The sequence below is a fragment of the Ricinus communis genome, chromosome 10 (genome assembly GCF_019578655.1).
Source record: "Ricinus communis isolate WT05 ecotype wild-type chromosome 10, ASM1957865v1, whole genome shotgun sequence".
Lineage (NCBI taxonomy): Eukaryota > Viridiplantae > Streptophyta > Magnoliopsida > Malpighiales > Euphorbiaceae > Ricinus > Ricinus communis.
The window spans coordinates 9594847-9617655 of record NC_063265.1 but is presented as its reverse complement, the minus strand read 5'-3'; the positions used below and the strand labels follow the sequence as shown (position 1 = coordinate 9617655).

At 34.7% G+C, this 22809-nt stretch overlaps 1 protein-coding gene across 2 annotated transcripts; it reads right to left on the bottom strand.

Annotated features, from left to right (window-relative positions):
• Positions 1–1399: 1399 nt before the first annotated feature.
• On the bottom strand, positions 1400–21831 carry LOC8286492 (probable polyribonucleotide nucleotidyltransferase 1, chloroplastic). Of its 2 annotated transcripts, none has more exons than XM_048380106.1 (25): positions 21336–21831; positions 21002–21070; positions 20368–20474; positions 20233–20275; positions 19645–19728; positions 18408–18472; positions 18168–18324; positions 17220–17276; positions 16542–16655; positions 15540–15803; positions 15338–15412; positions 8853–8966; positions 8122–8214; positions 6880–7058; positions 6530–6713; positions 6339–6386; positions 6059–6131; positions 5644–5717; positions 5267–5374; positions 5089–5183; positions 4600–4663; positions 4298–4351; positions 4158–4199; positions 2949–3427; positions 1400–1955 (listed from the first exon to the last, which is right to left on the bottom strand). In XM_048380106.1, the coding sequence occupies exons 1-24, from the start codon at positions 21636–21638 to the stop codon at positions 3047–3049; spliced, it is 2847 nt and encodes a 948-aa protein (XP_048236063.1). In that variant the 5' UTR covers positions 21639–21831; the 3' UTR covers positions 1400–1955; positions 2949–3046. The 2 variants fall into 2 exon arrangements, with proteins under 2 accessions (XP_048236063.1, XP_002525684.2); XM_002525638.4 differs by having other exon boundaries at positions 1400–1962; positions 21336–21830.
• Positions 21832–22809: the final 978 nt, after the last annotated feature.

The following is a 22809-nucleotide window of genomic DNA, read 5'->3' as shown; positions in this document are numbered from 1 at the left end:
CCGTAGAACATGTCACCTGATGGGTTGCATCAGGACCGTGTGGGCAATGGTATTAATCAGATACAGGTAGGAAAAGAATATTTTTCGAATTTGCCCTGGTTGAGTATAATTCTTTGGGCTTAAGAATTTGATTGTCGAAGGAAAAGTCTCTGGTCGAGCGTTGCTCTCTGGGTGCCGGCTATATTAGGAATCAAGTGACCAGACTGAATTTAAAGACCCTAATTGAGCTTCGCTCTCTGGATGCCACTACTATTAAGAGAGCCAAAAGACTGCTAGTATTGAGGTTAGAGTTCTGTTGAAGTGCTCGTCCCTTACGAGTTAAAAATTATTTACTTTTAAACTATGCTATGGCACCCACTTATTATGTGTGATGTTCGACATTATTTTATCAATCATTGTATATATGTATATTTATATCTGCTTTATTTTAGATATATGATTTTAACTTACTTCCAAGTTTAACAGTTTCAATTTTAAATTTTTCAGGTGACAGCTATGTTCTCCGCCGACTTCTTTTTACGGCCCGACTTCCCTTCCTCTTTGGGCTTCTTATAGCTAAATCTTAACTCTTGTATTTCAAATTATTTAAAATTCTATACTCTATGCAGTAGTGTACTTGATACTTTATATTTTATCCTCGTTTGTTCAAAATTATGAAAACTTTTTTAATAATCTAGCTGAAAGATTAATTTAACTATGTAGTGATTTGTAAATGAACTGTTGGTTTATTTAAAAAGTACATATTCATTTATGCGATTATTTAGATCACTAACTAGTTAAGCTTGCTACGGATTTCGATAGCCTTAAGTCCACCCATTTCTAATGTCGGTCACGGATCCATAGATCGGGTCGTACAAACATATTAATTTTTTTTTCCAATATCAATTCATATAAATTATAATTAATAAATTATCAAAATTATTCCATCATATAAGAACATTATATATTGTAAATTATAGATATATTTACTATTTTTGCCTGAAGTATACATTCATCTTTTAAATTATTCAGAATGGATTGCAGCTTCTAATGAAAACATTAAATACTTTCAGCTTGGGTATGCTGAACCAATAATATTGGCAAGCCCAAAGCTTAAATCTGATTGATTTAGTTCAATTTATATTAGTTTATTTTGATTCTTTAAGCATCTTATCATTCAATGATTTTTCTTCTATAAACTGCAAAAACTAAGATGACAAATTAGCTTATTAGTAAATATATGGATGTAAAGAAGACTTGAGGTATTTTACTAGACTATTGAACTCCAATTTCTTGTAATTCCATTTTCGAAATGATGGTTGTTCTTGATATATTTGACCCTTGGTGCAAACTGGATTTCTAGTTTTTAAGTGTTTGTTGAAATGTCTGAATGATGAAATAAAAGAAATAAAAATGGGAATTTTAAAAATAGGACGAGGATATCTTCATGATTTCATTTCAATTGCAATAAGAAAATGCTCCTAAAAGTCTCTTTTAGATGCAAAAGCTTTTACAGCACAACAATCATATCCAGACTTCACCTATAAGCATCCATGGCTTATGAATCATAAGTTACTAGTCCAAGATTGACGGCCAGGCAGCATTGGAGCTATATGTGTGATAATCAAAGAATACAAGAAGTGCTTTCCGGGAGATGAGCATAGATTTTATATCAATCCGGGTAGCTTCACAGAGTAGCACTGGGAAAAAAAAATAACGATAATAATACACGGGGAAAAAGTTCTTGTCACAAAACCTTCGATGAAAGATGCACCAAAAATTTCCCGATTCTATCATTGTGAGATGTTTTCCTCTGCAGAAAAAAGTGTTTTATACAATTGGGTAAGAAGAATCCATTCTTTCAGAAGATAGATATTAACCTGCCTTTCTTTCTCTCAGGAAACAAGAGAGCCACTTAGCATTATAATCCTTCAGCTTTAGCAGGCTTTCCAAGATGGCAACATGTTGCTGATTAACTACTTCCTAGCAAAGAGAAATAAAAATCAGCTCTGTTATTCTTTTATATGCAAGCATCTGTCTGCTAAATATGCACGAGTCTGCATTTGTTTTATCTTCCCAGTATTTGAACACTAATTCATCAGAATGCTAATCCTCAGAATTTCAGGAATATTATTAACCAAGGAAACAACAGGCTTTACTCATTCCGTATTTGTTCAGTAAAACATGTTATGAATTGAGCTGTTAGAGAAAATTAACAAGAAAAAACAAATGAACGATGACGCTTTTGCAAAATCAAACTTTTGCATTAACTTTTGTCTGAAAACATAAAGCAAAGCATTAAGAATACCTAATCCTATGGCTTCAAAGACATGAACATTGTGATTCAATCCAAATTCTAAACCCACAATTAAGGAAAAGTGTGTTGAAATTCTCATAAGTACCCAATATGACTTATCATAGTCATCCAATTCTACATCTATTGCAACTGATAAAGTGGAAACTAAGCAATCAGTTAACAATTGGTGGAATTTGATAAAATATCTGAGGCAGTCGTCTACATGCAAATGTACTGTTTGATACATTCTGGGTATATGTGAATAAAATTACAAACCTCTACCGCAAGGTGCCCATGGCTTTTTCCTTCTTTCTCATCTCTCTTTGTGACTGACAGTTTTAGTTTTCCTTGTCAGTTTATATTAACTGTTCACTACTATTCTCTTATTCCTATTCTTACTCATAAATATGTAACTACTTTTTGCTCCTAACATGCACATAGTTTACACTTAAAAAGAACAAACAGCACATATTTCCATTCTCTCACCCTTTTTTGACTTCGTATCTAAATATACATTATGATGCAAAAGGTCTTCCTTTTAGAGTTATTATTGTAATTCATAACATAGTTGGCAAGAGTGGAGATCTATTCAAGGACACACTTAAATAAATGGACATGCATACATCCCTAAGTATGTATCTACAAAAGAGAGAGAGAGGTAACTCTGCCATACCTTCAGTTCCAGTTAATGGCGCAGCTTGTCCATCATCTTTACCATAATACAAGGACCAATAAGTTCCATGTCAATGAATTAGGCTGAGAACATGCTTGTTATCCAATTTTGGCCTCCCCATTCACCAAAGTATTTCCATCACTGGCAGTAATACCGCTGACAACTTTATTCCCGCCCTTTTTTGGTCTGTCTTTATTGGTATTAGGCCCATTTTTTGTAGAGCTGATTGTTCTCTTGTAAATCTTCTTTTGTGGTACTGGAGTGTTCTCTACTGCGTTACTTTTTGGAGAAGTTGCAACTTCTGGAGAACTGGTATCACCTTTCAGCTGTTCAATCTTCGCTTCAGTTATACCAACCTTTGAAGAATTTACAGTTCCTTTAGGATAATCCTTATCAGTTGTCTTTCCATCGGGATTCTCTACAGTTGGCTCAGGAAGCAGTGCCTTACGGCTAAGTTTAAGTTGTCCCTTCTCATTTACCTGTATAAGACACTCATGCTAAGCAGATATTCTAGGTGATATTCCAGCAAAAAAATTGTGTCCAGAGACCCGTGGACAAATTCTTTGCATAGCACTAAGGATTCAGAATCTTAATAATTAGTTAAAAGAAAATATTAAAGGAAAGACCAAGCCGTTACACTTGACCTATAGGCAACATTTGGATAAGCAGAATGAATACCATGCAACGATGAGTATATCAAGGGTACATAAAAACATATGATTGGCTTAAAGATAATATGAGGACAAAGGAAACCATAGGATTAGGACTGGCTTAAAGCACATACGTCAGACAAAGATACTGTCTACAAGAAAACCTAACAAACTTATATTTCAAAAATTTCAGATAAGAATTCTGAAATAGTAAAAGGTTGCTGATATCTAGAAAAGATTGTGTACTTCTGACTTCACAGACCAACCCAGCCCAAACAATGACAGGATGAATAATTCCATACATATGATTGCTTCATGAAATAAACATGACAACAAAATACCAAGGTCTCCAACATCAACTGATATTTTTAATTACTTAATCAACATAAACCAGCTCCTAATGAAGAAGAAAGAAGGCCAGTCACATCAATGCTAAATTACTCATTGCCAATGTCAACTGATACACTAGTTCTAGTTTTTAAGAGAAAAAGATTTTCAATGAAGAAGTGTCTTATTGGGTTTGAGGAGGTCACAAAAAGAAGAAAGCAAGTTACCCCACCTCAATAAGTTTAACATCAACACGGTCTCCAACTTTAAAAGCCTGAAAAAAGATAGCAGTAAGAAATTATCTTTATGTAATAGAAGAAATATTTCTTGTGGCTGCTAAATGAAAGTAATGAAAGGAAACTCTTAACTTACATCTTCTGCCTTCGCCAACCAACTTGAAGTCAGTTCACTTATATGGCAAAGTCCCTGCAATAGTTTCAAAAGTTAAGAAAATCTTGGGAGTTTCTCTTTTCTTGACCACAGGAAGTCTAAAATTTTTCGAAGTTGATATTTTCAATAGATAACTCTTGGAAATGCAATTAACAAGATTAGGGAAAGTAGAGAAGCTACAAATTAAAGAAAGAAACGTGTTTAAGCAAGAAATAAGCTTGGGTTAGTAGTGAACAATCTTTCATAAGCAAATTGGAAACTTTTTTAAGCTAATGAATATCTACCTCGCGGCCTGGGGCTATCTCAACAAAAACTCCGTAAGGAGCTATTGTTTTGATTTCACAATTCCTGATTAGTAAGGAAACAACAAAAAAAAAAAAGCATAAATATTCATCATTGTATAATCAATCAAGCAACAATTTTATACGAAGAGCAACAATCCTAGAAAATGCCAATGGATAATTGAGGATGATACATACATACGATTAGCATTTAAGACCTATCCTATCCTAATCAACAATCCCATTGCTTAGGTGACCCTTGTTAACACATCTTTAATGCAATCTTTTAATGTCTCCTGAATAGGTCAACAAAAGCTAATTTAAATATCTTCTTGGTCTGCAAAATTTAAAGCACATCTTTAATGCAATCTTATAATGTCTCCTGAATGGGACAACAAAAGCTAATTTAAATTTCTTCTTGGTCTGCATAAAGTCCCAAACTATCCAGAAGAGAAAAAGAAAATGAAGCAGAAGCTTGCAGAAAAGACATACCTATAGATATCACCAACAGTTGGAACCATAGTAAGATTACTAATAATAGACTTGGACTTCTCTAGACTTGACAAATCCTTAGCAGTTATCTTTATCTGAAAAATTCATAGTCAAACAATTGCATTAATGATCATGTCAAAACAAAATGATCAAAGATAAGCTCCTTGGTTAATCTTACAGTTCCATCATCATCTGTGTCAATAGCCTCGACTCCTGTTTCTTCTATGATACTCCTCACCTTCTTCCCTCCAGAACCAATTATCATATTAACTTTTTGTGGATCGACCTGTAAATAATAGTGGTCAATTACTAAGCTTTTGCACCATAGATAACCAGATTTAAGTTTCAAGTTTCAAAGAAAATTGTTCTTCTGCTCACAAATGACATGTCTCAAATGTTCCTGAAATTTCTTGCTCCCATTAGACCATTTGTATCTATATGCATTAGGATCCCAATTCATGGATCTCCCAATTAAAGAAAGAAACACTATCAACGTGATCAATTGTAAACTCTTGTACGCCAAATAATGGAAAGAAGAAATTGCAGATAACAAACCTTCATCATATGAATCAATGGGGCATGCTTAGACAGCCTTTTAGAAGGGGAAGGAGAGCATTTCAACATTTCGGCTGGATCATTGAAAAAGAAAATTAGACTGAATATTAGATCATTCTGGAATCAGTACTTCAAACAAGTGTTGACACAACAGAATGTTGATGAGCATATTTCTTCCAGTCCCATAAGAAACTGTCAATTTATCTACAACTGCTAAATCTAATAGGGATGAGATAAAAGGACATCCACCCATACTTGAATGAAATTCCTCCCAGCTAATGATGTTTAATCAGTGTAAACAGCTTTTAAAATAATCATAAAACCACTCATGCTATGGTTAAAATAAAAAGGTCCATAAACTATTTGGCAAAACTACATACAGAAACTTTAAGAGAAGAATGCCTATGTGCTATACCAAGAATATGCTTCCGGCCATCTCTAGCCTGTAGTAGTGCCCTTCTCATAACAGGTAAAGTGATTCCTCCAACCTATCATATAACGACAGGAATTGATTATGGTTTTTACTTATGACAAATAACTCATGGAAGTGAACTGCTATAACAATATAAATCAGTATGCCTCTTTTTCTCTGATTATTTGGTGTTCCAATATGGGTTCTTAAGGTGAAACAAGCATGTCTTGTCATGAAGACTATTATATGAAATAAAACATGTGGACAAGTAGATGATTATTACCTTTATGTCCATCTGAAATGCAGTTACTCCATCCTCATTTCCAGCAACCTGCAATTATCATTTTAGAAAACATGAATTTTTATAGCCTTTTACTGCAAAGTAGCATGCTCCTGCTTCTCAAATTGGCAACATTTTTAAATTTATTTATAATAACTAAACTTACCAGAATAATAGATTAATAGAACATATACCTTAAAGTCCATATCTCCAGAAGCATCTTCGGATCCAGTTATATCAGACAGAATAAGTGGTGTTCCATCACCGCCAAATTCTTCAGTATCAAGGACCATACCCATTGCTATCCCAGCAATTGAGCATTTTACTGGAACTCCAGCATCTTGTAATGCCAAGCAACCTCCACAAACAGAGGCCATGCTGTTTGACAATAAATAAGACCTAATCAGTTACTGAATGGCTTCACGTGCAATTTACAGACAAAAAACAGAGGTTTGACTATAAAAAATATTAGAAAACATCTGAAGATTCTGTTGGAAAACCATCTAATTACACGATCAACCAAAACCTCTAACTTGCTTCTGACCTTGAGGAGCCATTGCTTTCTGTAATGGTGCTCTCAACTCGGATAGTGTACGGAAAATCAGCTTCAGAAGGCAATATAGGTTCAAGAGCTCTCTCTGCAAGCATCCCATGTCCAATTTCTCTTCTACTAGGTGCCCCCATCCGGCCCACCTCCCCAACAGAAGATGGAGGAAACGAGTACTTGACCATTAGAACAAGAAAATGTTAATGGTTAGTTTCTTTTCCGACAATGGAAAATTACATCATATCAAATATACAAGAATATTTCTCATCAGCACGCTGAAATACACATCAGCCAGAGATTAATTTTGTACGAGGAAAATATTACATATTTATTGTGATTAAATATTGGCAATTGATAAGAGGTCAGAATGTAGGGAACCACAATGGAAGAGTTAAATGTACACAGAATACTGTTAAATAGCTCAACAAAATGTCAGTTATCAGTCACTGAAGTTGAACGCAGGGAAAAGGACTACATTTTGAGAATTTTGTTTTAAAATCACTAGATGTTAATTTGATCCCATTTGAGGGGCTTAATCTCCAACGGCCAAGAATATGCATTTTTCAGAAAAGAACTTCTTGGAAGATTCTCTATAGCAGAAAATTTGCCTTCATAAAGTGACTTGCAGAATTCTGAATCTTCCAAATTGCACCAAGATAAAACTGGGAATGCAAATAGCTCATGCTCAGCAGTGTATCATAATTACTGACACTCAGCAGTTAAAAGGTCTTATAGTGTCAAAATCAACACAAATGTTTAAATAATATTTTTAAGTTATGAAGACAACATGCACCCCTTATCTTTATTTATTTTAAAACAAGTAAACCAACAATTTATCTAAAGCTTTCATTAATTTTCCTTCCAATTGCTAATTTTAAAAGAAATGACTAGGCCAATATTTTTAGTCTGCACAACAAGTATGTAAATCTCTGAAGTAACTCTTATCCTTAGGAACCAAAAGATCTAGAAAGAGATAGAAAAAGATGATGAAATATTAGCTTATGTTTGAAGAGAGCTATTTGAAAAATCAGGTACAAGGGGAAAAAACAATGCACGTATTTATTGGATGATGAACCGTTGTAAGCTCAGAAATATGGTAATAAGATGATGATATTAGAAAATAAGAAATCCAAGTGATCCTGCAAAAGAAATTCACAACTATGAGCAGCAAGAAACATGCATGTCCTCTGCAAGCTGCCACTAAATAACCATATAGAAAGTGAACTCTCCCAAAGATACCTGAAGGTAGAACCTCTTGAATTCATCCACATCTACAAGGTTGTCCACTTTCTGTGCCATCTGTTTATCACCAAGTGTGGCCACTGCTAGTGACTGTAAAAAGGAAGAAGTTGCAAGAGATAAACATGGATAAGAAACCTAACAACAATCAAATATACAATATAACTGCATAGCTAGACATTGTCATTCAAACCTACTGATAAGACTCATGAGTATAAGATAAACCATGATGAGTTTTTAAGATACTATTGCTAACCTAACCAAAGACATCAAACTGTGCTAAAAAAGGCAATTTTAACTGATCAAAGGGAAATAATAAACCACATCAAACCATTATTATTTGAATGAATTAGGAGATATTCTCAGAGTATTATCGCTTTAACCTAGAGAAGAAATACTTGAAAATCAATGCTCAATTGGATGTCTGAGATAGACAGGTAACAGACAGCACATAATTTGGCAGCTAAGTGAGTCTGCTCACACAAATACAAGGACTGATGCACAAACCAGAAAAATTCTTCACTTCAGAATTTGTGAAGCATTTCAATCTTCAACCAACAAGATTGAAATGGTCAACAATGCCCTTTCATTGACAGGAACTTGAAAGAACACAATGGTGAATTGATTAACAATGATCCCTATACATGACAGACAATTACCTGCTGTAAGAAACAGCATGTAATTAGGTGATATAGATATGCATTCTAGAAGAAGAATACGCCTAGGAAAACCTGTGTTTCTCCACGGGTGAAAAGAGCACTTCCATGGGCCCTAGGAAGCAATCCACATCTTGAGTTAATAGGACGTATGCCATCCGCGTTTCGCCCATCACTTCTTTTTCCTCCCTGTAATAATTGCAATGTAAAATGAACACAAAACATGAGTACCTGCACCAATCGTGTTAGGCTGAAAAAATTAAAAAACTCTCCAGAAATTAAAGGAAGTATTCTACATGGTAAGAACCTTAAACTACAAGATATTCCACATGGTAAGAACCTTAAATATGCTGTTCTAAAGCTATGTTCATTTGAAGTGGCAGAGAAATAATTAAACAACAAATAGAAAAGTTATTAAAAGAAAAATTGTAGACATTTTAACAAGATGCAGGAGCGATCTCTGTCAGGTAACAAGGATTGCACTGTGCCTTGTATATTAGGGAAAGGAAGGATGTTGTGTTTGGGCAGAAGGAATCTGGAGCTAAAAGCTTGCGAAGATTAAGGATAGTGTTCTGAAAATGTGCTCAAAGATGCAAAATACTTTGCTAAGTTATATGGGAAACAGCAGCAGATAAGATGGTTAATTGTTTTCATTTATTTCTTTTATTTTTTTTATTAGTTGGGGGGTTGATACCTCTGTTTTAGTTGGGCTGTCTGTTGTATTTTCAGTTTTGCTGTAAAATTTCTTGTCATTGTTGCAATAATGGCATTCTTTTTTGGTGATTGACCAAAAGAACTCGAGATGTTAGAAAATATGTTTGCTGATAGCATGAACAATAGCAAGCAGCCCTTGAACAAAGTTTTAAGAATTAAATTTATGTTTACTGATTTAGTTTATTCCTCTAAACATTGCAGCTCATGAAGGTTTTATTTAATTGAGAAATTATTTAGAGGCTCACTAAAGACTAAAATCATTTAGCAATTTTCTATATTGTTTCTCTATACAAGATGACGAAGATGCACATTGTTGACAGTTGTTCCCATGTTTTTGGGGCTTAATTTTAGGAGTTAATTAGTATTGACTCTTGATTGTAGGAGCCAATCATGCATATTACTGTAAATTAGGCAGTAGAGATTCTTTCTTTTTAGAGATGTGTGAAACCCTATAAATAGAGATTAATGGGTGTAGAAATAAACAACAGAAGCTATTATATTTTTTCTTGTCCTAAAAACTTCATGGTATCAGAGCTTGATCCCTTTAGGGTGACTCTCTCATATTGCTAACCCTAGTATCAGCCTCTCTGCATATTTCAACCAAATCAAATTTTTATTCCAGCAGCTTTTTAGACATGTCTGACGGAAAGAAGGAAGGATCTTCTAATCCTACTGAGCATGGTGGTAGAAACATGATAACCACTATGAATGACAACCCTTCTCTCCAAATCAGTCCAGTCAAACTAGATGGAATGAATTATCTTGCTTGGTCTCGATCATGCTTGCTATTTATTCAGGCTAGGGGATTGCAAAGTTACATCAATAATGACAAAAGAAGACTTGATGGAACAGATCCTGTATGCAGCAAATGGGACTCAGAAAACTCTCTCATCATGTCATGGTTGCTCAATTCAATGCAACCACAGATTGCTTGAGGCTATTTACTCCTTGATACAGCTCAGAAAATTTGGGATGCAGCTGCCCAAACTTATTCCCAGTCAGGTAATGATGCCCAAGTATATGAATTGCGGAAAAAAGTTCATGAAACCAAACAAGGTGAGCTGACTATTGCCCAGTATTTTTCTGAAATTAATGGCTTGTGGCAAGAACTTGACTATTATCAAGATTTACAAGCGTCTTGTACAGCTGATGCAACAAAGTTCCATAAAATAATGGAAAAGGAACGTGTGTATGACTTCCTGGCAGGATTAAATGATGTGTATGATCGGATCAGAGTTCAAGTACTTGGACGTGACCCTTTTCCCTCCTTGCGACAAGCATATAGCCATGTGCAGCAAGAAGAGAGCCGACGAAATGCTATGCTGCCAACTATTTCAACTGAAAGATCAGTTATGATGGCTGAATCATCATCCATGAAACCTGATTCAACTAGAATTGACTCTCTGAAGGACGTAGAACAAGACAGTAGAAGGTGCGACTATTGTGGTAAACCAAGGCATACTAGAGAAACATGCTGGAAACTTCATGGTCGCCCACCACGTGGTCTAGTGGGAAAAAAATCCGGTAGTACACGGCCTCAAGCTCATGTCTCTGAAACTCTTGACATTGAATTGCCAAGAGAAATCAACCCTTCTGGTGGACTTTCCAATGAAGAATTGAAAACTCTTAAACTTCTTATAGCTAAGTTTGAATCCCCTTCCACTGCAGCCAGTACTTCCACTCCTTCATCTTACCTTGCACATTCAGGTATACCACATCTAGCCTTACATGCTGGGCATACTAATACCTGCGATACTCCTAGTGAATCATGGATTTTAGATTCTGGAGCATCGGATCATATGACCAGTTCTCGAAAAAAATTCTTCACTTACAATTCTTATTCAGGTCATGAAAGAGTCAGTATTGTGGATGGGTCCTTGTCTCCCATCATCGGGAAAGGTTCTATAAGTTGTACTTCATCTATTAAACTACCACTTGCCTTGCATATTCTTGGTTTCTCACATAATTTGTTATCTGTTAGTGCTCTTACAAGAGATTTAAACTATAAGATTGAATTTTTTCCTTCTCATTGTGTCATACAGGAATTGAGCACCGGGAAAATGATTGGCTATGGTAGAGTACGTAATGGCTTGTACCAGTTACATAAAGGACCAATTTCTAAGGCTTTACTAGGTGAATCTAAATCAGCTCCTCATCAAATTATTCAATGGCATAGGCGTTTAGGACACCCTTCATTTTCTGTTTTAGAAAGGTGTCGTCCTCATTTATTTAAGCAATGTGATTTAAAGACCTTAGTTTGTGATGCATGTGAATTTGCTAAGCATACTAGAACTTCATATCCTCCAACTAATAATAAAAGTTTGGTGCCTTTTGAGATGATTCATTCAGATGTGTGGGGCCCCAGCCCAGTAGTTTCTTTATCTGGATATAAATGGTTTGTGACATTTATTGATTGCCACAGTAGGATGACATGGGTGTATTTGATGCGTGCCAAAAATGAAGTTTTTTCTTGCTTTCAGTCTTTCCATAGCATGATCAATACACAATTTAGTGCTAAGGTGAAAATTTTCCGAACTGATAATGGTACGGAGTATATGGAGAAAACCTTCCATAGCTATTTAGACACTGATGGGATTATTCACCAAACTAGTTGTGTTAATACTGCTGCTCAAAATGGAGTATCTGAACGAAAGAACAGGCATCTCTTAGAAGTTGCTAGGGCTCTTATGTTCGCCATGCATGTTCCTAAGGCTTATTGGGGTAATGCGATTCTTACAGCTGCTTATTTAATCAATCGTATGCCATTAAGAACCTTGAATTTTAAGTGTCCTATAGAACTTATGCAGGGCAATAACTCTCACATTATTTCTCCAAAGGTTTTTGGATGTGTTTGTTTTGTGCATAAGAACTATGGAGGAAAACTAGATCCGAGAGCCTTAAAATGTGTTTTTATTGGCTATTCACCTACTCAAAAGGGATATAAATGTTATCACCCTTCGTCTAGAAAGGTGTATGTGAGTATGGATGTCACCTTCCGGGAGTCAGAAGCCTTTTATCCACCATCACCTCTTCAGGAGGAGAATGATCATATAGAAGATGTGATTTCTCTTGGTCAACCTATACTTGAGTTGCCTATGTATAATGGTCAGGGGGAGCACGGAAGTGATGATAATACTTATGATGGAGATCATGTTCAAACTGATGCTGAAAAAATACTTGAACAGGCAAGGAAAAGATTGGACAAACCTGATCTATTAAGGGACTCACGCAAGAAAAAGGAGGATACTACTCTTCATAGCCAATCACCCAACCCGGGCTCAACTCCTGTGGATTCAGGTAATCTATCTCCTCCTTCTAACTTGTTTAATGAACTTCCATCTTTTAATTCATGTGATAATGACCTTGATCTTCCAATAGCTGTCAGGAAAGGAGTTAGATCTTGTACTCAACACTCTATCTCTAACTTTGTTTCGTATAAATATTTGTCTCCTTCCTATAGAGCCTTCTTGTCTTCTTTGCATTCTATCTCTATACCACAGGGATGGGAGGAAACTGTTAATGATCCTAAATGGAAATATGCTATGGTAGAAGAAATGAAAGCCTTGGTAAAGAATGGAACATGGGAGGTTGTCGACATGCCATTCAGAAAAAAAACCAGTAAGATGTAAATGGGTATTCACAGTGAAGCATAGGGCAGATGGCTCCATTGAAAGGTTAAAGGCGCGACTGGTGGCAAAAGGTTTCACCCAAACCTATGGCATTGACTACCAAGAAACATTTGCACCTATTGCCAAGATGAATTCAGTAAGAGTGCTCTTATCTTGTGCTGCAAATCTTGGATGGGATCTTCAACAGTTCGATGTTAAAAATGCCTTCCTACATGGTAACTTGGAAGAAGAAGTCTATATGGAAATTCCTCCAGGTTTTTCCAATCAAAAAACTGAAGGGAAGGTATGCAGATTAAAGAAAGCCTTATATGGTCTGAAACAATCCCCTCGAGCTTGGTTTGATAGGTTCAGTAAAGCAATCATTGCTTTTGGTTACAAACAAAGCCATGCAGATCATACTATGTTCATCAAATATCTCCAAGGGAGGATTACTATTTTCATTGTATATGTTGATGATATAGTGATAACAGGTGATAATCAAGAAGAAATGACCAGGCTGAAGAAGTATTTGGCCACGGAGTTTGAGATCAAAGATCTGGGTAAATTACGATATTTTCTTGGGATAGAAGTTGCTCGATCAGAAAAGGGTATATTCATCTCCCAAAGAAAATATGTCCTTGATTTGCTAACGGAAACAGGAATGCTAGGCTGTAAACCTGTTGACACTCCCATTGAAGCTAATCATAGGTTGAAAGAAATGTCAGAGAATTAGTTGACATTGATCGATATCAACGACTGGTTGGGAGATTGATTTATCTTTCTCATACACGCCTGACATTGCTTATGCGGTAAGTATAGTCAACCAATTTATGCATAGTCCCCGAACTATACATCTTGATGTTGTCTTTCGAATTTTAAGGTATCTCAAGTCTAGTCCAGGTAAAGGAATACTTTTTGTGAATAATGGTCATTTACAAATTGAAGCATATTCTGATGCTGATTGGGCGGGCTCTCCTAATGATAGAAGATCTACTTCTGGTTATTGTGCCTTCATGGGTGGAAATTTGGTCACTTGGAGAAGCAAGAAACAAACTGTAGTGGCTAGGTCAAGTGCTGAAGCAGAATACAGAGCAATGGCGCAAGGAGTATGTGAACTGTTATGGCTTAAGAAGTCAATGCAAGATCTACATCTTCTAGAAGAAGAGTGTGTGTTGTTACATTGTGATAATAAGGCAGCCATAAGTATTGCTCATAACCCAGTACAACATGATCGTACAAAACATGTTGAGATTGATCGATTCTTCATCAAAGAAAAATTAGAAGATCAAAGTCTCAGAATCAGCTACACAAATTCAAAAAATCAATTAGCTGATGTATTTACCAAGGGGCTATGTACTGGATTGTTTCACTCTTTTGTATGCAAGATGGGTATGGCTGATATACATACACCATCTTGAGGGGGAGTGTTGACAGTTGTTCCCATGTTTTTAGGGCTTAATTTTAGGAGTTAATTAGTATTGACTCTTGATTGTAGGAGCCAATCATGCATATTACTGTAAATTAGGCAGTAGAGATTCTTTCTTTTTAGAGATGTGTAAAACCCTATAAATAGAGATTAATGGGTATAGAAATAAACAACAGAAGCTATTATATTTCTTCTTGTCCTAAAAACTATGCACATATTCAGGGTTTGGCTTAGTGTGGGACGTATTGTTTTGAGCTTGCTCTTAAAAGAAGGTAATATGTAAAAAAAAACAAACAACAGTTTGTCCACCAGAACAATCCAAAGTTTACCAAGTTTAAATTATCAAGAAAATTCAGGCAGAAATATCCATTCGCTACAAATTCCAGAGAATTTGAAAAGAAAATCCAGTGGGAAGGGAATGTTAGCATATTATTCTTCTAACTTCCCTTACTTATCTTTGGCGTAAAATTAAGGACAAGAAATAATAGAAGTACAATTTAAAAGGATATTTGTAAGATTTTATAAAAATTTATCTCGACTCATCGGAACATTTCCTCTCAAGCTAAGTTATATATCGAAGGAAGACCATGTTCAAGAAAAGTTTATCTTAATCTTATTACAATCTCCCAATTACAACTTAGATATTTTCTCTTTTCACTTCTCTCTTTCTTTCCCCATTTAAACAAACAGTAGAAAGTAAGCTTAATTCTATTCTTTCCATTTTCTTCTGTTTTTGTTTCCTGCTCTCTTAAACAGACACCTGCAGGCATAATAGAGATAAAACAACTAAAAGTGACAGTAGTCTTACATACCTCTACAATTCGTCTGCGCAGGAACTCAGCAGTAACTTCTTTGAATACCAGTTTCACATCTACCTCAGAGTACAGCTAGAAGAGAACCAAAGTCGTGGTTAAAAGTCTTGGTTGAAAAGAAGACAGGTAGAGTAATTACATAAAAGAACTCATTATCAATTTCACAAACAGGAGAACATACTAAAACTGAGTTGAGACTAACCAAGGGAGAGGATTTACGTGAAACTGGCTTTATGTGGATATCACCTTCATCTACTTCACCATCCACAACAAATTCCTCATCCTCCTCTTCTTCCTCGAGCAAATCTGCAACCGTTTCAGTGGTTCCAAAACTAGTATCCTTACTTACAAATCCCTCTTCCGTAAGTATGCTAATAACCTTTTCTTCCAATGATGAGAGGGCCTTTCTTCTTGGTATTTTGTTCCTAATTTGTAGCACATTCACTAACTCATCACCAGCGATTTCCTGTCCAAGACAAATTAGAAATGTCACCAATCACAATTGTTTATCTATTGATAAATGTTGCAATCAAATGAAACGGTTCTATACCAACAGAGATATAATTTTCAGATTAAAAAGGCAATAAGGATCTTGATAGCCAGAATCACAAGATCAGGTAGGACAACTGGAAGTCTATACTTGGGATGATCAGCTCAGACTGCTTTGTGAGACCAGGTCCTTCCAATCAACAAAATAATGTCAAAGCTTGCATGGCAAACTTGAAATAACAATTTAAGTTTGTATGTTATCCAAAATCTATTAGCCAAGTGAAACGGAACAAAGTGGAATGGACTTCTTAAGCTTTGTAATATTATCATTTCAATCTATTAGAATGGTACATGCTTGAGAAGAAATCTTAAGATGAAAGAGCACATATAAGCTTATTCAACAATCAGCAATGACCAATGATGTTTGGGAAAAAAAAAAAACAATCAGTGATGTGGAACACGCCACAGAATTATTATATTTGCTCGATGCATCTTGCATATTCTAGACAATTATTATGCATTCCCCCTGAAATAAAACTGTACAGAGGTGAACAATCCTTAGTACATAGCACTTCTACTTTATAAGTAATTTTGAACCTATAAAGAATGCAAGATCATAATTTGGAACTGGAAGGTAGTAATAATTAGGTAGAAATGCAGGGTAACCAAAAAACTTCAATGAGGAAATAATAAACAGGGATGAAAGAAATCATACCTTCACATGCTTATATAGCTCAGGAGGAGGTAACTTGATTGCATCATGCATTTTTGGTTTCCCACACTTCTTCACCAATGCGTCCACCTCATTGCAAATAGCCCGCACTGCATCCTGACTTTAGTGAACAGGCAAGCATTTAAATATCTATATGGATTTCTTTGCAGTTCTGGAACAAACTAAAAACAAAATGAAACAACAAGAGAATATCACATGTAACTTGAAGTGAGTTTTAAGCTATATAACAACATATGACCAGGATAAACAACAATGATAAACATTCCAACCACAAACATTGATAAGTAACTAGTATTTATTGCTACTCTTCCGCATAAAGACAGTAAGCCATTATCAAACAACAGACAAGAAACAAAATCATCATTATTCGCTATTCGTATGTAACCTAAACATCAGTAGAATCATTGTCTTGTATATTAGTCACTAGTCTAAATCTTAATCCTCAGGCAATGTAAGAATTTCTTGTGAACATGGATTGCCACCTCCTTTGAGTTAATTTTTTTAACTAAGAAAAAATTTGAAAGCAGTTATAGATTGCTCCATATTGCTTGAATCACAACCATAAATGTATGTCCCAAAGAAATAACCTACACAAGATGAAAAAAAGTTGGATAAAAAATTCTGACATGCAATCATGAAAAGGCAGATAAGCAACCAAACCTGCCCAACTTGTACTGCTTCAAGTAACTTCTCTTCTGGGAGGAAATTGCAATAACCCTGCATGGGACAAAGGTAATTGGATATAAAGGATATTTAAACCACAAAAAGAAAAGCTAAAGGACAGGTAAAAAATAAGTTCTTCAATGCATTTCCAACCATTGATAAATCACCATAATGGTTAAATGCAATGTGACATTGCTTTAGCAGACAAGTTCCATTCCTTTAGTATCTTGACAATCAACCCCTATAAGTATACATCATAATGTCGAGGCACTTACAGAGTCTAAATTACACTTTTGTTGTACTATTCACTTGAGGAAAGAAACAATCCATAAATGATTGGGATGAAAGACAGCATTGTCATAAAGCATCTAGACAATATAATCATATCCAGACACCATAAAACTAAGTACCTGATAGGGTTAAACACTTGCCTTTTTATACTCGTGTGTTGACACAAGGTAGATAGAGTTAGGAAAGTTGGAGACAGGTTGTGCTTGGTTCATGTTTGAATCACATCATATAGAAGTTTAACACTAAGGCTTAAGTCATTTTTCTTTTCTCCAACAGAGGATTCTAGTTGTTTTATGGTTAAATATTCTTAAGTAAGACCCAAATCCAATCAATGTGTTTACACTTCTAAAAAACTATTTAAAAGTGCAAAACTACTCCAAATGATACATCAAAGCTATTTGTTAGAGAGAATAAAAAAGTGGAGAGATTTAAAAACGATATAGTCTAGGTACAAAGTAGAAGACAAATGTACCAAGACTATATTGTTTTCAGAATTCAAATCCCTCCACTTTTTCCATCCTGTCTAACAAACACAGCCTAAGATTATAATGTAAAAACAGCTATCTCTTGCCAAAGACTTCTATTACCCAAATAAGAAAGAATAACTATACACTAGCAAAGGACCTGAAGTTCAAAAAATTACAAACAGCTGACCTCTATCATCAATATTGCACTGTCTGTGCCTGCCATCACCAAATCGAGCTTTGACTCTTCCATCTCCTTGGTTGTTGGATTCACAATGAACTTATCACCAACAAGGCCAACTCGAACTCCAGCAATTGCTTTTGTAGTAGGCACTTCTGAAAGAGCCCTGCGGTATTTAAGCATAAAAATTAGAAAGATATGCATTTAAGAAGCATAGAGAGGAAAAAATATATTGATGGCAACACTTACACTGCTATTCCAGCTGCTGTAACTGCTAAGGCATCAGAGGAATGCAAACCATCATAACTCAAAACCTGTCAGAACATGGTGCCAGTAGTTTGCAGTTAGTTAATATAAAGTTTAGCACAAGAATGCCATAGTAAGTAAAAATAACGGCACATTAAGTTTAGAAAATTCTGAAAATTAACAATTGATTATCAGAATGTTCATAAGCATTAAACAAAATAGGTCATGAACTCGGATCATAATATAAGAAGTTACCACCATCACAAGCAACCAGCATGCCCTTGCTTAGGCCATTACATCAATAATTCAATTCCATCTACTTTTCTAGAAGCATCTCTCATGCTTCCTTCCCAAAAGCATGAAAAAACCACACAGGATTTCCAGGGTGAAGCTGTTACTTTCAAGAGGATTTTACACCAAATCAAGGATGAGGGAAGGTATGTCTTCCAACGAATCATAGCTAAATTGGATTTGAACTCTTATCTGATATTAGCGTAAATGGTTCAGTAGTAATCTTGTAGGTTGATTAGCAGGTAACCTATAAATTAGAAGTAACACTACCATGCCTGTTAACTGTTTTAAGCATAATGACCCTCAAGATGGTTGTTTCAAGGCAAAATCTTCTAGAATAGGATAGTCCAATACCTACTACTTACATCTCTTCCATACTTGATTTTTTCTTTTAGTAGAAATAATAAATTATAATATGGAGTCTAAATTGAAGAAAATAAAATAATCTTAAACCCGGTTAGGGAAATCTTTGAAAATGATTGTCTTTGAAGCAAAAGCCAGACAGTTTCTATTGCACAAAAATATTGTTCAGATTGATACATTCCTTTCTTTTTTCACTATATTCCTTTTGTTAACTTAAGAGCACAATTCCAAAACTCTCAAGTTTGCAATATGCTTCAAACTTGACCAATATCCATATTCAACTTCCTAGCACCTTGCTTCAATGGGCACATAATTGAGTCGTATCTCACGATTACATATGTGATATGTCTTCATCCGCAAATAGTGCGGCAATTACAAGTTTTGTATGTGAGAATTTAAAAGAAGTATCCTTTAGCAAACTTGACTGGAAAATGAGTTTAAAGCCCTTAAAGTAACTTTTGATAGTTAGCAAAGATAACAAAAACTTATTTCAGAGCAAATCAAATTCTTCCAAGTAATTCAAATAGAACTTATCCAAGATAGTATCCAAGAAAATCAAACATTTCAAGAATTTTATAGTAATTACCCAAGATAGTATCTGAGTCTCATGGTAGAAACCTTTTAGCATGGTTGGGCGTAAAGGCCTATCAATCAATCTGCATATGAGAACCTAGAAGCAGCACAATACAAATTTTTCAAGAGATAATCAATGATAATTCAAAGGTACCACGAGATAGATTTGAATTCCTTAAAGGGAAATTATCATATCCTTGAGGAAAGTATCTTAACATGGTATCTCATCAGCAAACCAGACCATATGATGTTTTAAATTTTAAATTCCCCAAGCAGCAATCAACAGTCAAAAAGAGTTGACACCATTTTATAAGAAACAAAATTTTGAACATTATGCTCAAAACTTTTTAACATTTATTCAAGTTATGTTCTTTGTTTTATTGATAAATAATGTGATGTCCAATAACATGAAACAAGCATTCCAGATATTCCAACAGGGGCTGCTAATTACCTGAAAATACATGCATGTAAATAGTTTGCAAAACATGTAAGTGACATGAATATAAAACCTTGTGAAATTGATAGTGAAAAGGCAATAGCTTCACCTACAGCTAGCAGCTTGGTTAAGCATTCTATATACTTGTAAGGGGGTGGCTATTACCTCGTGATCTTTTGCTCTTCCTTCTCGTTTGAAAAATCCTCCACTGGACCGATGCAGTTATGGGAAAAATAAATACTCATTTTCTTCAAATAATTTGTAAGATGATTAAAGCTGGAAAAAAATAGCAATACACACCTAGTTCGACCTGCTGCTGAAAAACGCTCTTGATAATTTACAGAAAGAGGGAAAAAATCAGAAGGCTCACTGGGAACATCATCCAAACAGACAGTTGTGTAGACAATCTACATAAAGAAGCATCAATAAATGGTTGATATGAACAAGAAACGAAAAGTCATCCTTGAAACCGTCAGTCAAAAGATAAAGATTGCAAATATGAAATTTTTCACACAAGAATTACATGAATCAAATAAAAGTTAACATACAAGAGAGTGCTCCAAATATTTTATGCAGAGGAACTACAGCCCACCAACTCGTTGATTTTGCAACAATTCCTAACCCAGCTATCTTCATTCTTGATAGGCAAACAAATGTATATATAGGTTGATTAGTTTCTTTATTTTGCACCGGAACAAATACAGCCATCAGGTCTCTCTAACCAACCTCCCACCCCCCATTCACTCTCTAATCTTTCTAATGCTTTCGGGACAAAGGAAAGAATCTTTACCAACCAAGGTTTTTTTTTTCTTTTTAAAAAATAAATAACAAGAAAACAACCACAAACAAATGGCAGCTGAATCCTTTAAATATCCAGCAAATTATAAATTTTAAGCTATTCTGCAAATAACTAAGTATGCAAGCCAGAACTTACAGTTTCTCCATCAGTCACCATTACAGAACCACTCGCTTGTCTCCCAGTATGGCCGGTCTCCACCAGTATCTACAAAAAGTAACAACTCTTCTTTCATATAAAATTTAGCTCACTAGAAAATGATTTTTCACTCAATATTAAAATTTAAAAAATCATTCAAACCCACTCCGCCTTCTAAAACTGTACCAGTTCTAAATGCATAGTACATTCACAAAGGAACAGTTCTTGGTCAAGTACAAACTGAGACAAGTACAAAAACTTTTTCCAATTTTGGAGCAAAAACCAACTGAAAACTCAAGAATTAAACCCCAAAAATAATAAAAAAGAGACCCACATGTCTATCACCAAATGGAATCTTAACAGAAACAGCTTGAGGGAAAAACTGGGGCCCGTCAACTATAACAGACTCCGTAATTTCCGGGTCTTCCAGAGCTCTTGCACTAAACCTTTCACCTCTTTTACATGGTAACAGCAAAGATAGAGAAGGAAACTTAGAAAATGAAGAATGGATAAAGCGAGGGCAATTTGGGGAGAGAAAAAGCTTGCAGCGAGTAGTAATGGAGTTTGAAAAAGAAGGAGAGGTTTGTGGGTGATATGGAATTGTATGGAGACTGCTTGTGCTAGGGTTCGCTAGCATTTTTCTTTACTTTTCTTTTTTTTTTTAAGTTTTGCTCTCAGCTCAGCTGCTTTGGCCAGAGAGAAGACAAGTGAAAGATCAGAGATGGTTTATCCGTTTAGATTTTAGAAGGCGCGCAGAGATGGCAGTGCCGTAGCATGTTGTGTGGTTTTGGATCTGGGCTTTGGTCAAAGGTTATGCTCGGCCCTTTTGGGTTTACACAAACAAGCCTTAACCCTATATTCGCTAAGCCACCAGTGTTCCGGTTCTGTTCAAGGACATTTTCTCCGTCTAAAAAAACAACAAATTCTTCTTCTTTTTTAACTTTTCATAAATATACTAATATCAGCAGAAATCATAATAGTAATAATTTTGTGTAAATTATGTTTTTCAAGATGCTTTGTTTTTTATATTTTCTAAATTTACAATATAATTATTTTTTATTATTTTCAATTATTTTATTTAGAAATAATAAAAATTAAAATCAATCAAACTCATAAATTAATAAAATAAATTAAAGATATGTATTTTTTATATTTTAGCATAATAAAAAAAATAAAATATTATAAATTTAATAAAAAAATATAAATATATTTTATATTGCAGATGAAGCATGATATAACTGAGTTATATTTGAAAAGTAGAATGATGGAGGAAAGAAATAAGATGAGCTGAAATTTAAGATTCTAGTAAAATGAAGTCCCAAAAACACTAACGAAAATGAAATTTAGATTTCATGTTGGTTTAGGTTTATAAAAAAAGTAGAGAAGATTTAATAAAATATATAAACCAATCTTTTCAACATCGGATCAAACTGTGTAGCTCAACCATAAATTAATGATCTTTAGATGAAGTGACTAAACCAAAAAAAACCGATTCAAGTGGTAAGATTTTTATTTGTAACAAAAAAAAAAAAAGAATAATAGATTGAAACACTAGAGATTATTGATTTTGGGTTTATCATTTCAACATACATGCCTGTGATTTGTTTCCTTGCACTCTTTTACTATTTTACTACATAATTTAATAAACAAAATAAATATTATGATCCTATAATCAATTGATTATGTATGTACTCAGATTTCTTATTTGGTTATTTAAATTCTACTGTTTTGTATGTTATAAATATGTTATTTTTATTAGTTTTTTTTTAATAGTTTTGGATTCTTAAAATTTAATCAATTACTATCAG

What these genes read in the sequence shown, in the direction of transcription:
- LOC8286492 (XM_048380106.1), bottom strand. Translation starts at nt 21,638, where the DNA reads ATGCTAGCGAACCCTAGCACAAGCAGTCTCCATACAATTCCATATCAC. An exon ending in AGCTATATAAGCATGTGAAG is followed by an intron (nt 15,804 to 16,541) that starts GTATGATTTCTT and finishes TGTCTTGGACAG; the next exon opens with GAAATCGCTGGTGATGAGTT. An exon ending in CTGGAGATATGGACTTTAAG is followed by an intron (nt 6,387 to 6,529) that starts GTATATGTTCTA and finishes TGATAATTGCAG; the next exon opens with GTTGCTGGAAATGAGGATGG.